General features: G+C 45.4%; 2 protein-coding genes and 1 pseudogene across 5 annotated transcripts in view; 2 read left to right on the forward strand and 1 right to left on the reverse strand.

Annotated features, from left to right (window-relative positions):
• Window positions 1-9,576, forward strand: part of TANGO6 (transport and golgi organization 6 homolog) — a 199,320-nt gene extending 189,744 nt beyond the window's left edge. For all 4 annotated transcript variants that reach the window (XM_077888242.1, XM_077888251.1, XM_077888261.1 and 1 more), the window contains one exon: window positions 8,814-9,576. In XM_077888242.1, coding sequence (XP_077744368.1) covers window positions 8,814-8,990 — 177 coding nt within the window. In that variant the 3' untranslated portion in view covers window positions 8,991-9,576. The remainder of the gene's footprint in view (window positions 1-8,813) is intronic.
• A 69-nt stretch (window positions 9,577-9,645) lies between these two features.
• The window catches only part of HAS3 (hyaluronan synthase 3), a 28,546-nt gene continuing 13,872 nt past the window's right edge, over window positions 9,646-24,319 (forward strand). Inside the window, exon 1 of the mRNA XM_077888285.1 lies at window positions 9,646-9,683. The gene's annotated coding sequence lies outside the window, so the exon portion shown is untranslated. The remainder of the gene's footprint in view (window positions 9,684-24,319) is intronic.
• Window positions 22,078-22,514, reverse strand: LOC144308116 (large ribosomal subunit protein eL32 pseudogene; annotated as a pseudogene).

Below are 24,319 nucleotides of genomic sequence, written 5' to 3' on the forward strand. Positions count from 1 at the left end.
GTGTGCTTCAAGGAAAGGAACTGGCGCCTGGAGAGGAAGGGGGAGGAGAGGAGAGGAAGAGAGAGAGAGAGCCTGTGTGTGTGTGTGTATGTGTGTGTGTGTGTGTGTGTGTGTGTGTTGTAGAGGCCACTTGTAGGCAACAGACTTGAGCAGTGGATACCTAAGGTAAAAGGGCCCACAGTGATCACTGGGTTGAATGCAAGCAGACTATTAGACAATCCACTTCAAAATATCCATAAGCACGAGGTGGCCAGTGGGCTACCTACAACCCAGCGTAGGTACCATAAAAGGAAAATTTCATATGTTCCCGTACCTCCTCTCTTCTCTCCTCAACTACAGCCTCCTACCACTGCCTCCTAGCAGCAGTCTCTGCTTTGCTGTCCTGCCCATTTCTTCCTTGCAGTTTATTCGATAAACTTCTATCTCCTTTGTTCTACCTTGGGTGAATTCTTTCACCACCTGCATGCGGGCCTTCACCCAATTGGGACCCACCGTGTGTGTGTGTGTGTGCATGTGCATGCGTGCATGCGTGTGTTTTTGTATGTGTGTGTTGCCTGCAAGCTCTAAATTCTTTTAAGACAACACCTGAACCCCACCCCTTTCCAAAGAGTTTTCAGACTAAGAATCTGTGTACTGCTTTAAGATACCCCTGGCCTAAGAGCTTCTCAGGTGATGAAAATGTTTCTTTCAACCACCAGCTACAAAAAGCTAAGCCAGATCTCCTCTGGATAAGATGCACCCACCACACACACCTGTGTCCCCTTTGCATTTCCCTAGAGTCGTTGGGCCTCCATGCGGAGGGTGGGGAATGAAGAGCAGGTGTTGTTGAACTCTTAATGAAAGGTTTCCTCCGTGGGATTGCCTATATCCTGCCCACCACAGTGGCTCCTGTGAGTAACTTTACCTTTGAACTCTCCTTGTCTTCAACCCGTGATCCGTGGGATTTGGTGACAATCCCCGGCTGTCAGGAAGCTTTGATCCTTGGGGAGTCCAGAGGAAGTCCTGTGATGTGTGGGATCCCCAGTGTTACAGGGATTGGGAAGAAGCCTTTCCAAGGTGGGTTGCTAAGATAGACCCATTAATTAAGGAGCCTTTGCCTAACACTCAGTTACCCAAAAAAGGAGATCCGGTAACTGATAACAAGGAACTCAGTGCCCCTCGAGCATGAAGTGGTGTTTGCACAAGCATTGTTGTTATTTTAAGGACACACAGTGCCAAAGGGAGAATTCCTACCCACACCAGGAAGGAGCAGAGTACCTTAGCAGAACAGAATGCCTTAGAACCTCTCTTTTTAACAAGTAAAAGCTAACCTTATTTTGAGTGTTAGGAGGCTCTAGCAAAAATTCTCAAAGATATTTCTGAGTAGGTGAAAGATTCCTCTAGAAGAAGAAGAAAAAAGATGACCTTGTAATAAACAGTGGGAACCCTAGAATTTCTATATAAGAGACACTTCAGGCTGAAAGCCATTGGAAGGAGTGTCAGGAGACTTGTCTTTAAACTATGTTCACATAATAAGCAGGCCAGGTTTGCTTAGAATCTGCATTTATTGGAGGTGGCTTGAGGCTGAGGGTACTTGCTAAAGCTTCCCCAAGCCATTCCATGGTGCTACCCTTTGTTTACAAATAAAAGTCAGAGTGAAGCCCCTATCATATGGTAGGCAAATCTTCTCCCTCTACCCACCTTCACAGGCAGAAATCCCTTCCTTTGCTTCCACAGAAGTGTGGAGCTTACCACTTTGAGAGGAGATCATACTCTCTAGTGTGTGTGTCTGCCTCCCCGCTAGGCAGTAGCTGCCAGAGGGTAGGGTTTGTGCATTATTCATGCTTTTATCACCAGCACACTGCCTGGGCACGAAGTAGGCCCTTAATAATGATTATTGGATGAGTGAGTAATCATGAGGCAGTAGCTCTGGGGAGTCATCCTCTTTCGGGAATCATCTCTCCTTTTTACACTGCTAGCCTTGAGGAAAGAGAGAGAGGTTACCAAAGGGCAGTGGGGACAGCCCCCCCTCCCCTGCCTAGTCATCATCAGATGCGCTTGTGCTAGGAGACCCACTCCTATTACATCTCAGCAGCTCCCTGAGAAAACCTGGAAATAGCTGCCCCATATATGGGACAGCATCTCTATAAGGTTTACCCAGAGTATTCAGGCACTTTATGTGGGGGCACTGGGCAAGGAGCATTGAGAGTTACCTGCAGGGTCAACTGCATAGTATGTGGGGCCCAGTGCAGAATGAAAATGTGGGATCCCTGGTTCAAAAAAATAAGGAAAACATGCTGTTAATGGTATATAAAGTTTTTTTCCTTTCTTTGACAATTTTTCTCTTCCTCGACTTGTCGTGTGTTTATTATTTGCTATTAATGTTGTTCTAAGTAGAGAAAATTTTAAATGTGAAATTATTAGCATGAATTTTACAGTTCATTTTTATACTGTGCAAAGACAGTTGTAAATGCAGATATAAGATCATTTAACTCACGGGGCACCTGGGTGGTTGAGCATCTGACTCTTGGTTTCGGCTCAGGTCATGATCTCAGGGTCATGAGATTGAGCCCTGCGTTGGGCTCCACACTCAGCACAGAATCTACTTGGGATTCTTTCCCCCTTCCTCTCCCTCCCCCTCTGTTCCTTCCCCCTCACCCATCCACCCCTGCTCCAGTGTGCGCATGCACTTTCTCTCTCTCAAATAAATAAATAAATAGAACCTTTGAAAAAAAGCATTTAACTCATATGTGGAATCACCAAAATTATGCAAAATGTATTCTGTAGTTTATACATGCATATGTATTTCCTTTTTAGCAGAACAGTGAAACTGCACAAAGCTAGCTCAACTACTTTTATTTCACTTCTTAATATGTGCACATTCTGCTAATAGTCTTTACCTTCAGTATACTGGTGAATAAGAAAGGACTGAAAGGAACAAGAACTGCATATTGTCCTATTGATGAAATCATCAATTTCAGAATAAATGGTTGGCTAAACATAAAGGATATTATGGGGTACCTTACTAATCCATGTTTCTTAGAAAGCCATTGCCTTCTTTCTGCATTGGAAGCAAGTTCTGGTTGGAATGGAAGGTACGGCCTCTCTGGGCTGTCAGTGCTTCCATTTGTTCAGTTGTGAATATAACAAATATGCTGCCCTTTTACTGGCTTTGTCTTGCTGAAACCCCACACGTTGTAGGCCCATCAGAATTCTTTGCTCATGCAGCATGGAATCACTTGCAAAGAATGGTGGACAAATGTGTTGGGCATATTGTGTTCCCCTGTGCTTCATTTACAAAATACACATACAAAGATAAAATTATTAAGAATTTTAAGACAACAATAGCAGATCATTGAACCTAGCATGCGGCCCTTCTTGACTGGGGGACCTACTGTAACTACACAGGTCACACACCCATGTAGCAAGCCTGGTTGTTTGGCATTTCTTAGAATTTTTAGTTTTTACCAAGTGAGAAACTGGCCAGCAGTAACATGCATACATGCCTTCTTTCATTCATAAATTTTTTAGGTCTCTGCCATGTGCCAATCACTATATGAGGCATTGGGACAACACCAGAATGAACAGGGCAAGATACGGCTTCAGTGTCAACAGTATATGTGATCCAGTGAGGAAAACATAATTTTAATTACACAATAAATATTTAAATTACAACTATGATATAAGTTACAAACAGAACTACAGGCAGAGTAAAAAGACTTACCTAGATGAGTTAGATTCCTGAGGAAGGGGTATTTTAGGCTGTGGGTGAGTAGGCGTTGCTGGGTGAAGAGGAAGCAAAATAGCCTTCCAGGATGAGGGAACAGCATATGCAAAGGCCTTGCACTGGGAAGGAGCTTTGCTCAAAGAAAGAAAGAAAGCCCACCCCACCAGCACACCTGGTACACAGGGAACAAGAGGGAGACTAACGAGTGGCCTGGGAGCTTGTTTTATATGCCCCTTCTCCCCTACATTCTTTCTTTTTTTTTATTTTTATTTTTATTTATTTATTTATGATAGTCACAGAGAGAGAGAGAGAGAGAGAGAGAGAGAGAAAGGCAGAGACATAGGCAGAGGGAGAAGCAGGCTCCATGCACCGGGAGCCCAACGTGGGATTCGATCCCGGGTCTCCAGGATCGCGCCCTGGGCCAAAGGCAGGCGCTAAACCGCTGCGCCACCCAGGGATCCCTACATTCTTCTTTCTACTCCCCATCACCCATGCTCTTAAAGAATATCAATGTATGGGGCAGCCCAGGTGGCTCAGCGGTTTAGCGCCGCCTTCAGCTCAGGGCGTGATCCTAGAGACCCGGGATCGAGTCCCATGTCAGGCTCCTGGCATGAAGCCTGCTTCTCCGTCTGCCTGTGTCTCTGCCTCTCTCTCTCTTTCTCTCTCTCTCTCTCTCTCTTTGTGTGTCCCTCATGAATAAATAAATAAATAATTTTAAAAAAGAATATCAATGTATGGAAAAAGTTCTTTCTCTCTTCTTTAGCAAGTCCAAGATATGTAATGCTACACAGTTAGCATATTTTTGTGGAAAACTTAGGGGACTTCAAGCCCAGAGCATGTACAATTGACCCTTGAATGATGCAACGGTTAGGGATGCCCACACCCCACCCCCACCCTGGTGCAGTCAGAACTCCTCATGTAGCTTTTGACTCCCCAGAGACATAATTACTGATAGCTGACTGTTGACCAGAAGCCTTACTGATAATGTAAACAGTCTATTAATATATATTCTATATGTCATATATATTATATACTGTCTCCTTACAGTAAAGTACGTTAGAATAAAGAAAATGTTAGTAAGAAAATTATAATGAAGAGAAGATATATTTACAGTTACTGTATCAAAAATATCACATATAAATAGACCCACATAGTTCAGACTGTACTCATTACAGTACATTTCCTATCATTTCTGTTCACCATCTCCAATTCACTTCCTTTTCCTAAAATGTGACCTCTGTTTCCTATAACCTCTCTTTATACTCTTTCTGTGCTCTGTTAGGACACTTATTGTATTTTGTTTTGTATTCTTTATTTATGTGTATGACTTATCTTCCCTATCAGACAGTAAACCTTTAAAGTCAGGTTCTATACCTCTTCCACCTGTTAAATGGTGTTATGGAAAACCTTTGCCTAGTAGTTAATTCAGTCAAGCAAAAAGCTCATTTATTCTGTAGTAGGTAATATATTCATAAAATACAATATTAAAAAGTACAAGAGTACATAATTCCCTCATATCCCTCTCCAGTTACCTTCCCTAGAGACAACCAGGTGTTTTCTTTTTTGAAAGATTTTATTTATTTATTCATAAGAGACACAGAGAGAGAAGCAGAGACATAGGCGGAGGGAGAAGCAGGCTCCCTACTTCTCAAGCCCAATGTGGGACCTGATCCCTGGACCCCAGGATCATAACCCAAGCCAAAGGCAGATGCTCAACCACTACCCAGGTGCCCCAGCAGCCAGTTTTTTAATATATATTTTTTAAAGACAGTCCATATTTAGAGCACATAGGCTACTATATATATTTATTACATGGTTTCTATGAAAAGCCACAAAAGTGAAAAAATGGATGAATGTCTACATGCTCCTAATCCATTTTTTCTGATCTTTCTCCATTTTTGGAAATTACACATTGGCATAAACTTCAGGATACAGCCAATGCTTGACATTCCAAGGTACTGAGAGGAGTGCCTGGTTGGTTCAGTCAGTAGAGCATGTGACTCTTACTCTCAGGGTCATGATTTCAAGCCCCATGAGGCCTACATTTATAAGTCAATCAATCAATGCATTAATCCTTAAAAAATAAAGTGGTGAGAAAAAATTTTAAAGACCATTTAAACCAATTATTGTCAGAGATGCTTGCATGTAGTGAAATAAACCCAACTCGATGCATGTCAGGTGGCATTATTAATAAATAAAGACAATACAGCATAGGATAGTGGTTAATATTATAGGCCCTCTTCTAAGCAAAATACAAAATCCAGAAACCATAAAGGAAAAATTGATAAATTTAGCTACATCAAAAATGCAGATTTCTCTACTGGAAAAAAATTTCACAAAGCCAACTATGACAAACAATATTTGCAACTTATAAATGATAGACCTTTTTTTATATACAAAGAGCTCTTACAAATCAGTATGGTAAATTTCAGTTACACTTAGGAGAAAAATATATAGTTTATGTATTTATTAGAAATATGCAAATTTAAAACAGCCCTATGCTATTTTTCACTTGGTGGATAAGCAGAGATAAACAATTTACAGTACGTATGTAGCAGTGATGAGAATATAGTGTCACATAGAATTGTAAATTATTGCAACTCTCTGGCCACATCTATCAAAATTTTGTATGTGTATTACCTTTTGACCCAGCGATTCCATTTCTAGATATTTGTCCTGTAGATACACTTGTTCGTGTCTGCAATGACTTAGGGAGTAGAGTGTTTATTGCAGCAGTATATGCAATATCAAAAGATTTTTTTAAAATGAGTTTCATTGGCAGATAAATAAATTGTGTGGCATTAGCCCTATGCAGCCAATTTTTTTAAAAAGTATTTCTGGGGGATGCCTGGGTGGCTCAGCGGTTGAGCGTCTGCCTTCACGCTCAGGGTGTGATCCCAGAGTTCTGGGATCGAATCCCACATCGGGCTCCTTGCAGGGAGCCTGCTTCTTCCTCTGCCTGTGTCTCTGCCTCTCTCGGTGTGTGTCTGTCATGAATAAACAAATAAAACATTTAAAAAAAAAGTATTTCTGTGTGTACCAATTATACAAAAGATCTTCAAAATAGAGTAAGTCAGTTGGAATGATGGCACATAACAGCATAAAATATAATTCTGTGGATTTAAAAAGGGGGGGAGAGGCACATACATGTATATGCTTACAAACATAGAGAACATTTCTCACCATTAAGTGTGATATCCTCTGAGAAAGGAGACTAAGAGTCTGGAGTAGAAGAGAGACTTTTTTTTTAAGTAGGCTTTACGTCCAGTGTGGAGTCCAGTGTGGGGCTTGAACTCATGACCCTGAAATCAGGACCTGAGCTAAGATCAATAGTTGGACCCTTCACCGACTGAGGCACCCAGGCACCCCCGAGACTTCTTTTTTAATATGTACTTTTTTGTACTGTATTACCTTTTCAATAAAAATAAATAAGAGAGACGCCTGGATGGCTCAGCAGTTGAATCACCTGCCTTCCGCCCAGGGCGTGATCCTGGAGTCCCAGGATCGAGTCCCGCATCGGGCTCCTGTGTGGAGCCTACTTCTCTCTCTGTCTATGTATCTGCCTCTCTCTCTGGGTGTCTCATGAATAAATAAATAAGATCTTTAAAAAAATAGGGGATCCCTGGGTGGCTCAGCTGTTTAGCACCTGCCTTCGGCCCGGGGCGTGATGCTGGGGTCCCGGGATCGAGTCCCATGTCGGGCTCCCTGCCTGGAGCCTGCTTCTCCCTCTGCCTCTGCCTGTGTCTGTCTCTCATCTCTCATGAATAAATAAAATAAAGTCTTAAAAAAAAAAAAAAAGATCTTTAAAAAAATAAATAAGGGATCCCTGGGTGGCTCAGCGGTTTAGCGCCTGCCTTTGGCCCAGGGCGTGATCCTGGAGTTCTGGGATTGTGTCCCACATTGGGCTCCCTGCATGGCGCCTGCTTCTCCCTCTGCCTGTCTCTGCCTCTCTCTCTTTGTGTCTTTCATGAATAAATAAATGAATGAATGAATAAATAAATAAATAAATAAAATCTTTTAAAAATAAATAAGGACTTTGGCTCTGGACGTTTAAAATCTGGCTCCCCCATTTTTTCCCTGTGTAATCTTGGGATGTTATATAACCCTCTGATCTATGTTCTCATCTCATTAAAATGGGGCTAATAAGTATATGACTGGCATAAGAATTGGATAATATATGAAAAATACCTAATATGGTACCTGATCCAAAAATAGTAGTTTTTGAGGCAAAGAGCCCTAGACCAGAAGAAATTTCACAAGAAGCCACAGATAAGTCACGTGACCCCCTACAACCTGGTGTCTTCAGTCTCCAATTTGGCCAGCTGATCCCTGAGGCCTCTTACTCTGAGTTTCCCTGTTCTTTTGAAACCTGTTTCCTGCTAAAAGTTGTAACTCCAGAGCCAGGTGGATTTTGGAGGAAATTAGGAGCTCCTGGGAGTAGGTGCTCTGGCACCCTCCCAGTTCCATACCAGAGCCTAAGATGAGAGCATCAGACGTGAAAGATGGGTGCGGCTCTATCTTACAGAGCCCTCCCTTGTTTCCTGTTGCGACGTTGCAATTGAAAAAATATATATATAGTGACTTAAGGAAGGGCATGGAGATGGAACTGGGGTGGAAAATTTTTAAAGCAGTGGCAGGGAAAGGCATGCTTGCTGAAGAGATAGGTAGCCTTCTGAGTCTCCTAATAAGATAGATTTCAGCAGACAGGTGTCCACAGAGGGTTCTGTGGGAGCTGGAGAGGAAGATGCTGGTAATTATGCTCTAGGAGTAACCCTATCTGGCACTAGGATCTCTCTGTGGTCCTGAGGTCTGTGCCATGCTTTGGGACTGAAGGAAGGGGCCTAGGATCTATACTTTGGCCTGGGGATAAAGGAGTAGTAGACCCCGTGGCTGGTATAGTTTGGTGTCAAGGGTCATGAGAAACCCAAAAGGAAGTCTATCTCAGTACAGCTACCCCTCCTTCCATCTGAGAAAGTCATTCAGAATCTTCTTCAGGGAGCCTGTGAGTTTCATCACAGAACTTTTCAGGCTGAAGAAGGTGGATGGGTTTTTCTGAGAAATTTTGGCACAGCAGACACATAATCATGACAGTGTCTCTCTCATACAGGTGCTGAGGGATGTCCTCAAGGATCTCTACCACCTGCTGAAACACGTGGTGCATTTGGAGCCTGATGACGTGGCCAGGCTCCATGCCCAGCTGGCCCTTGAAGAACTGGATGAGATTATGAGAAATTTCCTCTTCCCACCACAGAAGCTGGAGAAAAAGATTGTGGTCCTGCCATAGACCTGGTTCAAAGGCCATCAAGGAGGCAGAGGATCAAGCAGGCAGAGGACCAAGCAGGCAGAGCGATGCTCAAACCTTCCAGCAGGTGGTCCCACCGCCTCTTTGGTGCTGGCAATATGGCTGACCCTGGATGGCTTTGGGTCTCTGGTCACTTGTGTCTTCAGGCTGACCTTTCTAAAGCATCTATTTAGCCATCCTGCATCCAGCCTGAAGCTTATGTTATTAGAAGAAAAAAGATGACAAATCTCACTTATCTGCACATTTTTCACTGTCCTGTAGCATTTAGAGAAGGAAGTCTACTTGATGGGAGTATATTTTTTAACTCAGCTGGTAGAATTTGACTAATTGACCGTTCTTTTATTGTGACTTGAGCTGAAGAGGTTGACCACCCTCCTGCGTGGCACATGTGCACATACCTTCCATGGTGAGATGATTCTTCCTTGTGCTAATGAGCAGACAGAGCTGGTCATCCTTGGCCCCTCGTGAGGCATATCAGAGTACGGAGATGCATCTGGAGGGAGGAAGGGGAAGCAAACTTACCAGAACATGCAAAATGGAATAAAATCATTTTGGCTAGAAAGAATAACGCTCTGAATCTGGTCTTCTCCTATTGAGATGGAAAGCTGTGGCACTGAGGAGGATTTGATCTCTGGAAAAGAGAGTCAAGCTGGTTGAATCTTCCAGAGATGAAGGGTAAGCCCTGTGTTTGTCCTCCTGGGTCATTTTCTTAGCTCCCTCTGCTGCTACTATTTTCATTAAGTCGCCCCGATTATAGGACAGAAGAGCCACAAACACCTCAGATGAGAGAGTTCTCTGCTCCTTTAGGGAGGAACGGTAGACAATGGGTTAATGGAATGAGCACTGAAAAGTGTGTAGTATAATGGTAACCTGATGCTAAGTTTATTGAAATCCTATCATATATAGCACCATGGGCTCCTCTTTCTTTATAGTTTGGCCTCTGAATTTTGATTGCAGCTAAAAGAGAGGACAGAGGGGTGCCTCAGTGGCTCAGTTGGTTAAGCATCTGCCTTTGGCTCAGATCATGATCTCAGGGTCCTGGGATGGAGCCCTGTATCAGGCTCCATGCTCAGTGGGCAGTCTTCTCTCTCTGCCCCTCCTCCTCCTCGTTCTCTCTCTCTCTCTCTCTCTCTCTCTCATTCTCTCTCTCTGAAATAAATAAATAAATAAAATCTTCTAAAAGAGAGAGAAAGAGGTCAAAAAATAGAAATAGGCTGACTGCCTCAGACAAGCCTTCCCTGTTGTCAACTCTTTTACAAGGCTAACACAGCTGCTTGACCAATCCTCAGCATTGCAGGGTTAGGTACAGAATTCTGTCTCCACTCTCTGGGGTAACCAGGCCTAGGGCAACAAAACACAATTTCCCAAAACTCACAGGTACCCAAAGGAGCTATGTACAAGCATGCCTATTTGCCAATTAACAACAGGATGTTTGTCTCTGGCCGGATTACAGATGTGGTTCTTAGCTTAGAACCTTTGTGGTGGGCATTCCTTCCAAGTGGCCTTCTTACAGACACCTATGGATCACAAGTTAGCTTAGTAAGCAAAGATTTAGCACAAAGGCAATTAGATGTTTTTAAGAAACATTATCATTTAGGTAGGGTAGCTAGATTTGTTTCCATTCTCCAAATCAAAATGTCTAGAAAATCAGGATCAGGGCTTTCAAATCAGAGAAGAATCTCCTTTGAATCAGCTGGATGTGCCCTAAAAGTTCTTGTTTCTTGGCCTTCCTTTTTTTTTTTTCTTGGCCTTCCTTTAACCAGACTCCATACAATATACTTCAGATCGTCAGATTGGATATATTAAATGATTGGGTTAACTTACAACTTCGTTTGCATTAAACACATCCCCTTCTGAAGATATGTCCTACTGGATCACCTTGATTAGACTGAGAAACTCTAGTCTCAAAACCTATTTTCTCTGGAGTACTTGGGTGGCCCTGTCAGTTGGGCCTTCAGCTCAAGTCATGATCCCAGGGTCCTAAGATCAAGCTCCATGTAGGGCACCCTGCTCATCAGGGAGTTTGCTTCTCCCTCTCCCTCTGCCCCTTCCCCTTGCTGGTGCTCACTCTCTTTTTAAAAAGATTTTACTTATTTATTTGAGAGAGGGGAAGAGCCAGTGCAACCGCTGGGCCACCGGGGCTGCCCAATTGCCAATTAATTTGAATTATTTGGCAAGTGGCTAATACCATCTGTTCTTTCTTGATTCTGATGGATTCCATTTAAGAGAGTAACTTTTTCTGACCTTATTACCAAATTCAAGGGAAAGACACTATAATGTAATCCTCCTAAATGTGACCAAAATATTAAAAGTTTCCAAATTTATATTTATAAGTATATTTTATTGTATATTTTTATACATTTATACACATATATGTATAATAATTTCTATCCATCCTTGGGAAAAAACATGAGAATTAAGAACTTCAGGATAAGGGCACCTGGCTGGCTCAGTCAGAGGAGCAATGACTCTTAATCTCAGGGTAATGAGTTTGAGCCCCATGTTGACTGTAGAGATTACTAAAAAAATAAGTAAGCTTAAAGAAGATAAGGATAATAAAAACACAAAACTTAAAAAAAAAAAAGAAAAAGAGGCACGTGGCAGGCAGGTGGCAGGAACAATAGTGATGCCTCTGTCCCCAGGGCACATGAGGGTGTCTGGTTCCATGTAATCTGTAATAGCAATGTCCTTGCTTCTATCTCTGCCCTTCCTCCAGGCCACCGTCTCTCTGTTGCTCTTCCAGTCTGCTCCCTTATCTGTCACTGAACTTCCCGTGGCCTCTCACCTTTGGTCCCTTTCATTGACCAGCAGTCTGTCACCCAGACTCCCCTGGATCATCCACATGGTCCATTACTTGGCCTTATCCCACCTTCTCTCCCTTCTTTCCCTCCCTGGTTTCTTCCTCCTGTTTCCAGGCCAGCTGTCTACAGCTCCTTGACCTACAGAGGAAGGCCCTATAGCAAGAGACATGCAGGGGCCCAAAACCCTGGCTGCAGCCAAACTCCAGGTCTACTGCCTGAGCATCAACTGTTTTTGTTCAGGTGACATCCTGGACATTCTTTAGAGTCTCTGCCCTGTGGTTCTTCCTGGGCAAGTCCTCTGTTCCTTCCTTCTACAAGTCCTCTGTTACTTAATCAGAAATCTCCTGACCTTCATTTTGCTCCTTACCATCTCTCCACGCACATATGTGTCCGTACTTCCCAATACTTTCCTTTCTTCACCTCTCTCCTCCATTCCTTTACCTTTCCTGTAGTTCTGCTCACCCATAGGTATATAGGCCGAGGAGCCAGGGGGCTGGAGGTTAGCAAAGCAAATCACAGCATCAGTGACAGCCATTTATCGAGCACCTACAATGTACAGATGCTGTACCAGGCACAGAGAATGCAGCAGTGAGCAAAGCAGACTGAACCCCTACCCTCAGGGGCGGCTTACATTATAAGGGATGGAGAAGGGCAATAAATAAGATAAACAGTAAAGTAGACAGAAGGTCAAGTGAAGTTAAATGCTATGGAGAAAAATTAAGTCAGGAAAATGGATGCAGAGCTACTGAGGATGGGAGCTGTAGGCGTAGATCAGTTGCTTAGAGAAATCCCCCCCCCCCCTCAAGAAGTTGATATTTGAGTAAAGGTCAGAAGAAGATGAGGGAGTGACCATGAAGATATTTAAGGGAAGAGCATTCCGGACAGAGGGAATGGCAGGTGCACAGGCCCAGAACTGAGAGCGTGTCTGGCAGGTTTGAGGACAGGCCAGAAGGCCGGTGTGGCTACAGCAGAGTGAGCGAGAGGAACAGGGACCTCTCCGAGCAAGGCAGGCAGCCATACACCTCTTTCTACCTGAAGCCCCCCTCAGCTTATTTTTGTAAAGTACTTTGAGACCAAATGGATGAATGCTGTAAAATGGGAAATGCATATAGCCCAAAGGAGTTTTGTACACAGTCTTTTTAAAAAAAAATTTATTTATTCATGAGAGACACAGAGAGGCAGAGACACAGGCAGGGGGAGAAGCAGGCTCTATGCAGGGAGCCCGATGTGGGCCTCGATTCCGGGACTCCGGGATCACACCCCAAGCCAAAGGCAGATGCTCAACCTCTGAGCCACCCAGGCGTCCCTGTACCCAGTTTTCTTTCTCTTGGTCAGGATGAAGGGAGAAGCCCCATCTCTTCCCCAACCCCTTCTCTGGGAAACAAATGTGTTGATCTGCCCTCATGAACCCCCGACCCTCACCCCCTGTCTGTGAGCTGGTGAGCAAATGGAGCCTTGCCTGCCACCTGCCTGTGATTCACAGGGCGCTTTGCTGTGGTGGATGGATGGCTAAGACATCTGAAAGCGGATCAGTTGGGAGGAATAAGTTGGAGGATGATTCATCTGACCTGTACAAAACCAGATTGGCTTCTGTAGTTTCTCTGCACAGAAATCCAGACTCTCAGCCAGAATGTCCATGGTCAGGGAGAGGGTGGGTGAGGGGAGCTGAGTGCCAGGTAGGCTGGGCGCCATGACCGCTCTTCCCTGACCAGGCCTGACCTGTGAGAGTCTGGCTGTGTCCTCCAGCAAGTTCTGCAGCCACAGACATTCTGCAGTCACATGCAGCCGGCTCACTGCACTGCGCACGTCTGCCTTGCATGCACCACTCAGCTTGGAACTGAGATGCTGCTGGGGGCTGGGGAGCTGTCTTCTAGGGAACCTGCTGTGGCACTCTTCCCTGCTGGCAGGGCTCACGGCTGCCTGCTGGCAAGAGAGGAGGGAGTGTAGACCCCCCACCGTCAGCCCTGGAAGCGGCTGTGCCTACTTACTTGAAGGGTCATCCACTTTGTCCCTCTCATCAGTTCTCCCTACTGCCTCAGGAGCTCTGTACCGCCAGGAGGGCTCAGGGACTGTCCTCACTGCCCACGAACCTCTGTCATCCCTGCTGGGCAGAGAATAGGGAGATCAGTTGCTCTGTGTTCCCTTTCGTTTGGAAAGTCATTTCTGCATGCACAACCTTGTCTGATTCTCCCAACAACCTGGTAGTACAGGGAGGTGAGCTATTGTTATCTTCCTTTGGTGGGATGTGGCCCCAAGTCTCCTGGGTCTCAGGCGGACTCTTGAACATCTGTTAAATACCATATACCCTCTCTCCCGCCAGCCCCCCCCCCCACCAAATGAGTATAGAGCACAGTTTGGGAAGAAAACTCAGGGGTTCATATATCCAGGTGAGCCTCAGCACGTGTGTCCCATGAAGATAGAGTTTGATTTCCGCTGACATGCTGAGGGACACCTGCCACGACCCCTGTGCTTGCCCTGTGCCACCTCTGAGGATGCTGAGCAGTGATAGAGCCCTCAAGTAAGGCTACCTGGCTGCTTCTGTGTGTGTGTGTGTTCTGACTACATATGTCACATAAACTCTTACAAAATTTAATGCATATGTAACAAAAAAAGAAAAATACCCACAATTTCACCTCCACTCCTACCCCAGGATTATCACTGGCATTTTTGTGTATGCCCCTTCAGATCTTTCTTACCTTCACACTTTTCTCAAATGAATACGTACATGTATTACTGCTTCCAAAAATCCAAATAGGATTGAACCATAAATAGTGTCCCACATATTTTTTTCTTAATTATATATCTCGGAGACACTCTCCTGTTCGTGCTCACAGCTCCCTCTCCTTTGCGATGGGCCATGTCTTCTGTGGTATAGGTGAGGTACAGCTAGTTTAAGTATTTGTTTCTTGATGGTCCATTGAGTTGTTTATAATTTCCAATGGTTCTTTGGGGATTCTCAACATAACTCTATGCATACTGAAGTGTTTCTATAGGATAGGTCCCAAGAGGTCTAAATATTGGATCACGGTGTTTTGAACATTTTTACTTTTTTTTAAGATGTTGTTTTTAAGTAATCCCTAAACTTAATGTGGGACTTGAACTCACAACCCCAAGATCAAGAATCACATGCTCTGTTGACTGAGCCATCCAGCCACCCAGCTATGAACATTTTTAAGCGTTAGTATCAAAATGTCCACCAAAAAGTGTGTGCTGATCTACATTCCTGTACCCTCAGTTGACATTGCTTCAATACCCATGAAATAGAGGTTCAGCCTTCACCAGCAAAATGTTGACACCTTTCTCTCAAAATAATTCAAGGACTGGGCAATCTCCAGGGGCTGGAGTTCTCCATATACCAAAACCACCAATGAGGGTGCAATAACACACTTTGGAAGTACACTCACCAGCTTATTAGTACTCATCCTGGAGAGAAATCCTGAGCCCGAGCAGGTCTACCAGAAAGGATTCTTACCAGGGACACCTGGCTGGCTCAGCCAGTAAAGCACATGCCTCTCGTTCTAGAGGTTGGGTGTACAACCTACTAAAAGACAAAAACAATTTTTATCAGACTCTCAGTTCTGAGACTGTGCCCTGGGTATTAGGGTATACCCTCTCGAGAGGTTTGGAGTGTCCCTAGGATAAGGACCATGGTTCCCAAACCAGACTCAGGACATAGAGCCTGATGGCCCCTCAAAATATCAAGTTCATCTTATAACACCCAGAGTCAATGATGCTGTAGCTCTACATGATTGAACATAATACTTAACACTATAAAGAGCTTATTGTACTCTTCTGTGTGTTTGAGGTCTATACATCCAGTACATCCTCCCACTTGGCCTGTGAGGTAGGTATTATTATTATCCCTGTTTTACAGATGAGAAAAGTGAGGTGCCCAAGAGGCTAATTATTTGTTGCAGATTACATACCTGTGATAAGTAGCTAAACCAGTATTTGGACCCAGGCAGTCTGGCTCCCAAAACTAGACTTGTAACCACTGTGCTTTGCTTTGCTACCTAATAGTGTATTTCCAAATAGTGAGAAGGTGGGGGAAGGGTGTTCTTAATATAAGTGAGGCCAGGAAAGTGGTCCCTGCTTGTTTTAAGGGGACCACCTATGTCAAGTTACAGGACACTACTACTCCAAGTAGTGTCCTCAGACACCAAAACCCAGCCTCAGACACCAGAACTTGTTTGATGTCTTGTGTTTAACCTCGTTGTCTGCCCAGCAGCTAGAGATGAGATCTGCTAAAACTCGCCAGCCCTCCTGCTCTTACACCTTAACAGCTTTCATAAATCGCTTATTTAAAGGCTTGTTCTTCACTCTGGGGATGACACCCAAGACTGCCTTCCTGAGAGCAGAGGAGGCAGAGAGCCATGTTGTGAGTGTGTGCAACACAGAAAATGTAGAAAGTCTTCCCGTACAATCCAATCAGAGCCAGGAAATGTCCCCTTTGAAGATTGGCTGTTGTTTTGGTTTGGTTTTTTTAGCCTTTCATCTCCTGGAAGCAGGGTTCTGGTTCTCAGATTTCATTTTCAGAATGATCACTATGGATCATTTTAAACGGTTATCTATTGCACCTATATTTCTTGCTATTAGTCATTGATAGCTCTATCCCATACCATCCCTTGAGAGAAAAACGAGACTGGAATTAACAGCCCTCTTTTGCAGAAGGGAAAAATAAGGTCCAGAGATGAAAGGTTTTGCAAACGAAAAAAGACAGAAGAAGAGGAGGTGTGAGTGCTCAAGGGCAGAGAAACTTGTTCCTCTATTCACTAGTTCTGAGGCTTAGCCAGTGAGCCAGCACCATCCTCCACCCCAGAGCAGCTGCGGGTGAGAGCAGTGGGTGTCAGCAGAGGGCAGTTTGCAGGGAGCTGCCGAGTTGCAGGAGCGCCCTCTCTGCTGGGGAACCGGGAAAAGCGGCGGGGCCTTTAAGTAGTTTATTAAATGATGTAAGATTTAATCTTCGCTGTCTGCCTTGGAGCTGAAGCCTGCTCAGAACGGTGCCTGGGTGGGGCTTTTCTGATGTGCAGTCCTGGTCATCACACGTCAAGGTAGCCTGGTGCTGCGGAGAACAAAACCACCTGCTCCACACTTCCAGAGTCTCTAGAACTTGAACAAATGTCTCTGTCCTCTCCCACCCCAACGTATAACACACACCTTTATCAGACCACGCACCACTTTCAAAACTTCAAATCCTATGGTGACCGTATTAATCCTAGGGATGGGCCAACCTGAAATTAGGCTGTCTTCACTGAAAGAATGGTAGTGCTGATGCTTCAGAGAGCTGGGGGTGGAGTGGGGTGAGTTCCCCTCCCCAGCCCAAACTTACCCCCAAAACTTTGAGCATCAGAGTTGGAGGCTCTTGCATCAGCCACATGGGTATTTCTCCATGACCAAGGCCAAGACCAAGGGAGAGAGATGGTCATGGGGACTCCATGCACCACCAAAAGAGAGCAGCTTGGACCTGTTACCCTAACCTACCCTTGGAGTAGGAAAAGCCCCCAAAATGCAGAAGTTCTTTTGTTTATAAACTGAAAGCTAATCCAAGTCAGGTTTTGGCAGCTCTGTCCTTCCATTGACAAGGGCTGGCTAGTTTCCCCTACCCCCAGTTCTTCTAGAAAAGGCAGGCAGTACCTTTGCCAACAAAAAAACTGTCAATCCAATTCCAGGTATATTGCAGAGATGTGGGGACTGATCCTGCCCATCTGGTCCTGTTCTCCTCTGTGTTTCTCCCTGGCTCTCCCTCTTAATTTCCAGTTCAAATCAGTGCCCTTTCTCCTTTTCCTTTTTTACTTCTGGCTTATTAGCTCATTAGCTCATTGTTCACTTTTTAAGATCAGTTCATTCAAACAGGTGTGGCAGAGGAAAATGGAAGACACTTCTATACCCTGGAGCTCATCTCCAGGATTGGCTGGCTCTCCGCTGTCCTGGTGCCAGAAATGCACTTGCAAATCTCAGCTGAGGAGAATCCTTAGGATCTGTTCTCAACCTTGGATATATAATAGAATCACCTAGGGAATTAAAAAAAAAAAAAATCAAGCCTAGGGCTCACCCCCAGTGATTTTAATTGATCTGGGATAGGGTCCAGGCATTAGTGTTTTTTAAAAAGCTCCAAGGTTTTAAAAGTCTAATGTGCAGCAGCCAGATGCCAAAACCACTACTGCATTAGTTTACCCAGTGAGAAAAGAGTGTGTGTGTGTGTGTGTGTGTGTGTGTTTAGGGAGGGTTCTTAGCAAAAAAAAAAAAAAAAATCTGATAGTAGGCCATACTTCATGGGGGAAAGTCCTTCCCCACAAAGGAATTGATGCATACTGCCCCCACTCTTGGCTCTTCTCTAATTGCTTTTATGGAGGATCCAGCTTTGGGCTTCCTCTGTGACAGTGACTAATGATGTATTTCATCAAGAAAGAGGGGACACCTGGGTGGTTCAGTGCTTGAGCGGCTGCCTTTGGCCCAGGGCGTGATCCTGGAGTCCCGGGATCGAGTCCCACATCAGGCTCCCTGCATGGAGCCTGCTTCTCCCTCTGCCTGTGTCTCTGCCTCTCTCTGTGTGTGTCTCTCATGAATAAATAAATAAAGTCTTTAAAAAGAAAGAGGACATTAAAAAAATAAAATTAATTTAAAAAAGAAAGAGGACATAAAGCAGAAGTGCCAGCACATTTAAATACATTGACGTTGTCGATGTTATTGTAACAAGAGCCAAATGAATTTGGAACAAGGTTACCTTAAGCTATCTGTTCCTCTCCTGCTGATACAGCAGCTGGGACACTAGGATGGTAGACTGGGATTGTGTTCTACTAAAGTCCGGAAAGCAGATGTGTGCTTGTCCAATGAGCAAGAATGCATGTGTCCACTTTGGGTATAGTGAATTATGTGCACATGTGGGTGTAGACAGGCAGGTGGGTACTTGCTTGAGGGGTAGTTTACAATACCCAGAGGAGAACCCCCTCCCTGGGGCTTCCTCCAGCCTCCATGCGATGGTGCTGACATTGTCATTCTTGGATATACTTTTTTTTTTTTTTTTTTTTCAGTAAAAGCATTCTCTCAGAATGCTCATATGTGCACCTCCCTCCCTTACCCAGGATCCCCATGGTCCTGGATGAGGGCATGTATGGGAGCTGACACCAGCTGGGATGTGCCAAGGGCTATGTTGCCAGGAGGAGGACTTCTTTCACTCAAAGGTGCTGGATGAGGTAGCACAGCTATGCATACTCCCTCCTTCTCTGCTAAATTCTCTCAAAGGATCAGTGAGAAGGATTTAAACAAAGCAAATTACTCAAGTTTTGACTACTACTAATCCTATCTATATCCTGGCCCTCCCAACTTGAGTGCTTTTTTTTTTTTCACACCCAGTGTGGGGCTCGAACTCACAACACCAAGATCAAGAGTTAGGGAGGGGTGCCTGGGTGGCTCAGTTGGCTAAGGTCCACCTTCGGCCCAGATCATGATCCTAGGGTCCTGGAATGGAGCCCCACATCAGGCTCTCTGCTCAGCGGGGAGTCTGCTTCTCCCTCTGCCCTTCCCTCAGTCCCTCCCCCTGCTCATGGGCTTGTGCTCCCCGATTGCTCTCAAATAAATATGTGCTACTGGCTGAGCCAGCCAGATGCCCCTTTACTGCTTTCTTTGTAAAGGGTTTCCAAACCCTTTTCACCTGAACTCATGTATGATATAGACTGTACCCCCACCTAGCCCCAGCTTAGAAGGAAATTCTATAAATTCAGGATTTATATCATTTAAAAATACCTTTTTGTTACCAAATTATTATACTTATTAATAGAAAATTTGGAGACTACCGAGAAAAAAGCAAAGAGAGAAAAATCTATTGTTCTACTACCCAGACAAACCTGATCCTAATATCTGGGTGAACTTCCCTCTTGCCTTTTAATTTATAGGACTTAAAAGAAGACAAGAATGTAAATGTATTCATTCATACAAAACAATTTTGTATCCTGCCTTTTTTTACTTAACCTTGCACGATAAGCATTTGGGTATATTCCTATGTTCTTTTCATGAACATAATTTCTAGTAGCTGTACAATATCCTAACAAGAAGGAGATTATGGTTGAAAATCACCTTTTGTATTTTTTTTTTTTTTTCTGCATTCACCTAAAAGAGGAGAGAAAGGGAAAATGGCTGGGAAGAGCTTTTGCTGCTCAGGATTCCAAGGAAAGCATCTCCAGATCTGGTTTGATATTCGGTTATCGTTCTGGTGTGCCCTCCTAATCCTGACCTTCAAGCCAGCATAAAAGAACCTGGCCCCTTGGTCGGGGCTGACTGCTCTGCCGCCAGCAGAGCAGAGGCCCCTTAATTTGAAATGAAAACGATTTTCCCATCCCAGGAGAGAGAGACAGAGAGAGAGAGAGAGAGGCTGGAGTTAAAATCCCCCATTGTAGCTGCAGGACAGAAGAGTCCTTACACCTGCTTCTTCAAACATAGCACCTAGGAAGGGTACTGATTACAGAGTACTTGGCGTAAGAGGGGCAAGCCATGAAAGGTAACTTTGTCGGCTGGTAGCCGCCTGGCTGTAGCCAAGGCACACGGTTTCCACTTTGAATTATGTATTAACCGGTTGCAGATGAAACTGCCTTGAGGAGGACGCCCCGTTTAGTCAGCTGGGGGACATAACCTGCTATTCGGTGGAGGCCAGTTTAAATTCACCTTGATTAGCTTCAAGAGCTTTGGGTTGTGGTCAGCCCAGGGAAGTTGCTGGGACGGAGCCTGGGGGTGGCCTGGCTGCCGGCCCCTTGCTGTTGCTGCTGCGGGGGAGCACTGCAGCGGGAGGTCGGCGTGGGGGGCGCCTGCAGGGGGGGGCGCACTCACCGGGAGGCCAGGCCAGGCAGCAGGGGGTCAGGGCTTCCAGCCCCAGCCCAGGGAGGTGGAGTGCCTGCCTCCCCTGCTGCAGGGTGTGGGCGCGCTTCACAGGTCTGAAAATCACAGGAAGGCGAAATCTTTGTGGAACCGTCAGCTGCAGGGACCCCAGACCCTCCAAAGTTGGAGAATGGCCCTCTCAACCCTCCAGGCCGCAGACGCCCTTCTCTTGATTGTTCCTCCGCTTGGACCCTCACTTGTGCCCAAGCGAGTGACACCACCTGCCCTCGGCTCCACTTCCTGAGGCCAGGGCAGCGCCAACCATGGGGGCACGACCCCCCCACCCCATGCCCCGCGCCACTTTGCTCTGGTTATGGGCTTGTTAACAGGCCCCTACACCTGTTCCCGTGCCTGACCACCCCCCACCGCCGACCCAAACCATAGCTCAGCTGTCCCCAGACAATACTTGTAACTTATTCCCACCTTGCTTGGACTTCTTCAATCGTTCTCCATCATTACCAGATGAAATCCAAACTCCTTATTCGGTCATTCAAGGCTCCCAGAATGCCCTCAGCATCCTCTCCCTAAGTTGCTAAAATTCATCAAGCACTCCTTTTTTTTTTTTTTTTAAGATTTTACTTATTCATGAGAGGCAGAGGCATAGACGGAGAAGCAGATGCTCCTGGGGGACCCCCATGTGGGATTCAATCCTACGACCCCCAGGATCAAGACCTGAGCCAAAGGCAGACGCTCACAGCTGAGCCACCCAGGTGTCCCTCGTCAGGTGCTCCTTATAGCAGGTACCGTTGGAAGTGCTGCAGTGTAAATATTTTTTAAGATTTTAGTTTGTTTAAGTGATCCCTACACCCAACTTGGGGGTCCACCCACCCGGCGCAGAGATCAAGAGTCACATGCTCCACCGACAGAGCCAGCCACCCCGTCACTGTAAGTTTCTAGTTTCATCCAGGCCTCTCTTCGTCATTCTTCAAACACACCTCATCCACTCCTCTACCTACTCTTTGTTTTGTTTTGTTTTTCATTTTAAAGATTGATTGATTTATTTGAGAGAAAGAGTGTATGTGTGTGTGTTAGTTGGGGGAGGGGCAGAGAGAGAATCTCAAGCAAACTCCTCTCTGAGCACAGAGCCCAATTTTGGGTTCTCTGTGTGGGGCTTGATCTCACGATGCCGGGGAGATCAGGACCTGAGCCGAAACCAGGAGTCGGGCGCTCAACTGACTGAGCCACCCAGGCATCCTGACCTGCTCTTGTTCTTAAGCTCTTCTTCCCACCTAGAATGTTCTTGTCTTTCTACTTAGCCTAAGTTCTCCATGAAATTCTGCTCAGCCCATTCCAGCTCACAGAGCTCTCTTTCCTAAAATCCTCAAACTCTTCTAGTTGGATTCTCTCATCAGCATCTAATTGTTTTTGTAGTTTTATGGTTTTATTAACACAAATATGACACGCACATAAGCTGTCTATTCATTTTCTTCGCTACGCAGCCTGGCACTGGGATTAGTGACTCTGATGGCCAGCTGGGCTGCTCTTTCCACAATGGCTTTGCGGTTCTTGGAGGATACATTGTGAGCAATCTCTGCACAATAAGATTTGTTGCACGTCAGCAGCACTTCAAGCTCCTTGACGTTGTGGACCAGGAACTTCCGGAAGCCACTGGGCAGCATGTGCTTTGTTTTCTTGTTGCTCCCGTAACCAATGTTGGGCATCAAGATCTGGCCCTTGAATCTTCTGCGTACCCTATTGTCAATGCCTCTGGGTTTCCGCCAGTTGCGCTTAATTTTGACATATCGGTCTGACTGTGCCGGATGAACTTCTTGGTCCCCTTTTTAGCGATCTTGGGGTTCACCAGAGGTCTGAGGGCAGCCATGATGCCCAGCAACCGATGGCTGCCACCTCCGCCTCAGCATCTAATTATAAAGTGCCTTGAATGGTGACAACTTTTCAAGTGTATCGGTCTTCAAAATGGATAACTGTCCAGGTGGCAGGGACCAGCCTGAGACTTCTTGGCGCCAAAGCATCATCCCCTTCTCAGAGCTGGTCTTCAGCATCTGTTAAATGAATGTTGAAACGCAGCACGCATTTTCTACTACTGAGCAGGAATAGGGAGGCTTATCCTCCGGAACCCATGTAAGAGCCAATTCAGCAACATCTGAATTCACATTTTTAAGTGGGTATGGGATTAGTCCTATTCTTAAATCCCCAGTGGTAAGCAGAGATAAGCGTGAGCTTTATTGTATCAGCCCCTTAAAGATTCCCCTTCCCTCCTCCCCTTGAAGAGATGAATGCAAATAGGGCACCGCAAACTGGATGTTAATTACGGGCAAATCCTCCCTGGCACGGGCTCCCTACAAAGGTAAGGACTCTCCTTGCTGCCTGATAACATAGGGTCGCTGGCCCTGCAGATCAGAAAAAGAGAATTGGCTTCTGGGGGAAGCCGTCAGGGGGCCAACCCAGTTGGTATGGGCAGAGCGTTTACTGTTCTCATGACGTTGCATCGAGGCTTGCTGTTCATTTCGGAGATTTTAATTGACTAGCCCACCACCTATAGAACTCCCTGGAGCCAACTGAGTGAGGTAGGCGATAAGCCCATGGGACAAAGCCTTAGAAATTAACTAGGCATGAGACGATCCTAGAACGGCCCCGGGAAAACTTGCTCCCAGAGAAGTCATGCTGCTGGTGTGTCGAGGGCACACGGGATCTTTCCAAACAGGCTGCTCCATCCTTCAGCTTCTAAACACGTCACTTACAGGCGGCTGGTTGGCTGTGTATGACTCACAGACACATTTTGCCTGGCCTGTAGACTGTTCTTTTTTCTGTTTTTTTCAATATTTGAATTAGTTGCCAATACTTAAAAATTAGGAGATTTCATATAAAAATCTGTATTTCTTGGGCACCTGGGCAGCTCAGTTGGTTAAGTATATGACTTGACTTTGGCTCTAGGTCATGATCCCCGGGTCCTGGGACCAAACTCCTCATTGTCCAGCTCCCTGCTCAGTGGGGAGTCGGCTTTTTCCCCTTCCCTCTGCCCCTCCCCATGCCCCTGAGCACTTGCACTGTCTCTCAAATAAATAAATAAATAAATAAATAAATAAATAAATAAATAAATCTTTTTTAAAAATCTGGATTTCTGATTTATCTTGACAACACAGCACCTGTGCCATTCTTCCAGGGACATCTTCAAATGGGACGTTCACTCCCACCAGGCTGATTCACTCATTTTTGTCCCCATTTGGCCCCTGCTTGTTTTCCCTGATCTAAAATGTTGCAGATTGCAAATTCGGGTAGGAGGTAGGGTCGGATAGCTCTTCCAGTGTCGGGCAACTCCAGGCTCTGTAAAGATGCCCCTAGATGTGGAGAGATGGCCCAGGGCTCTAGGGAGTCCATAATGGTTTTGAGACAAGGCATTCTTCATTGACACTGATCTTGAATTTCCAGTCACCGAGCATCGCATCCTGGAGGAATGAGCTTGTAGAATCCAGAACACTGGCAAACAGATGCCCTGCTCTGGTTGAGGATGACTGGAGCTAACTTTCACTGAGCACCTGCTCTCAGCCAGTCTCTTCAATTCTTGTAACAACCCTGTCAAATACTCAGTCCCATTTCTGGGAGGAAGACTGACTATGAGGTTAGTGCCACACAGCTGGTGTCAGAACTGACTCCGAAGCATTCCTCTCAACCAAAGACTTC

This window comes from Canis aureus, chromosome 3 (assembly GCF_053574225.1).
Source record: "Canis aureus isolate CA01 chromosome 3, VMU_Caureus_v.1.0, whole genome shotgun sequence".
NCBI classification, from domain to species: Eukaryota; Metazoa; Chordata; class Mammalia; order Carnivora; family Canidae; genus Canis; species Canis aureus.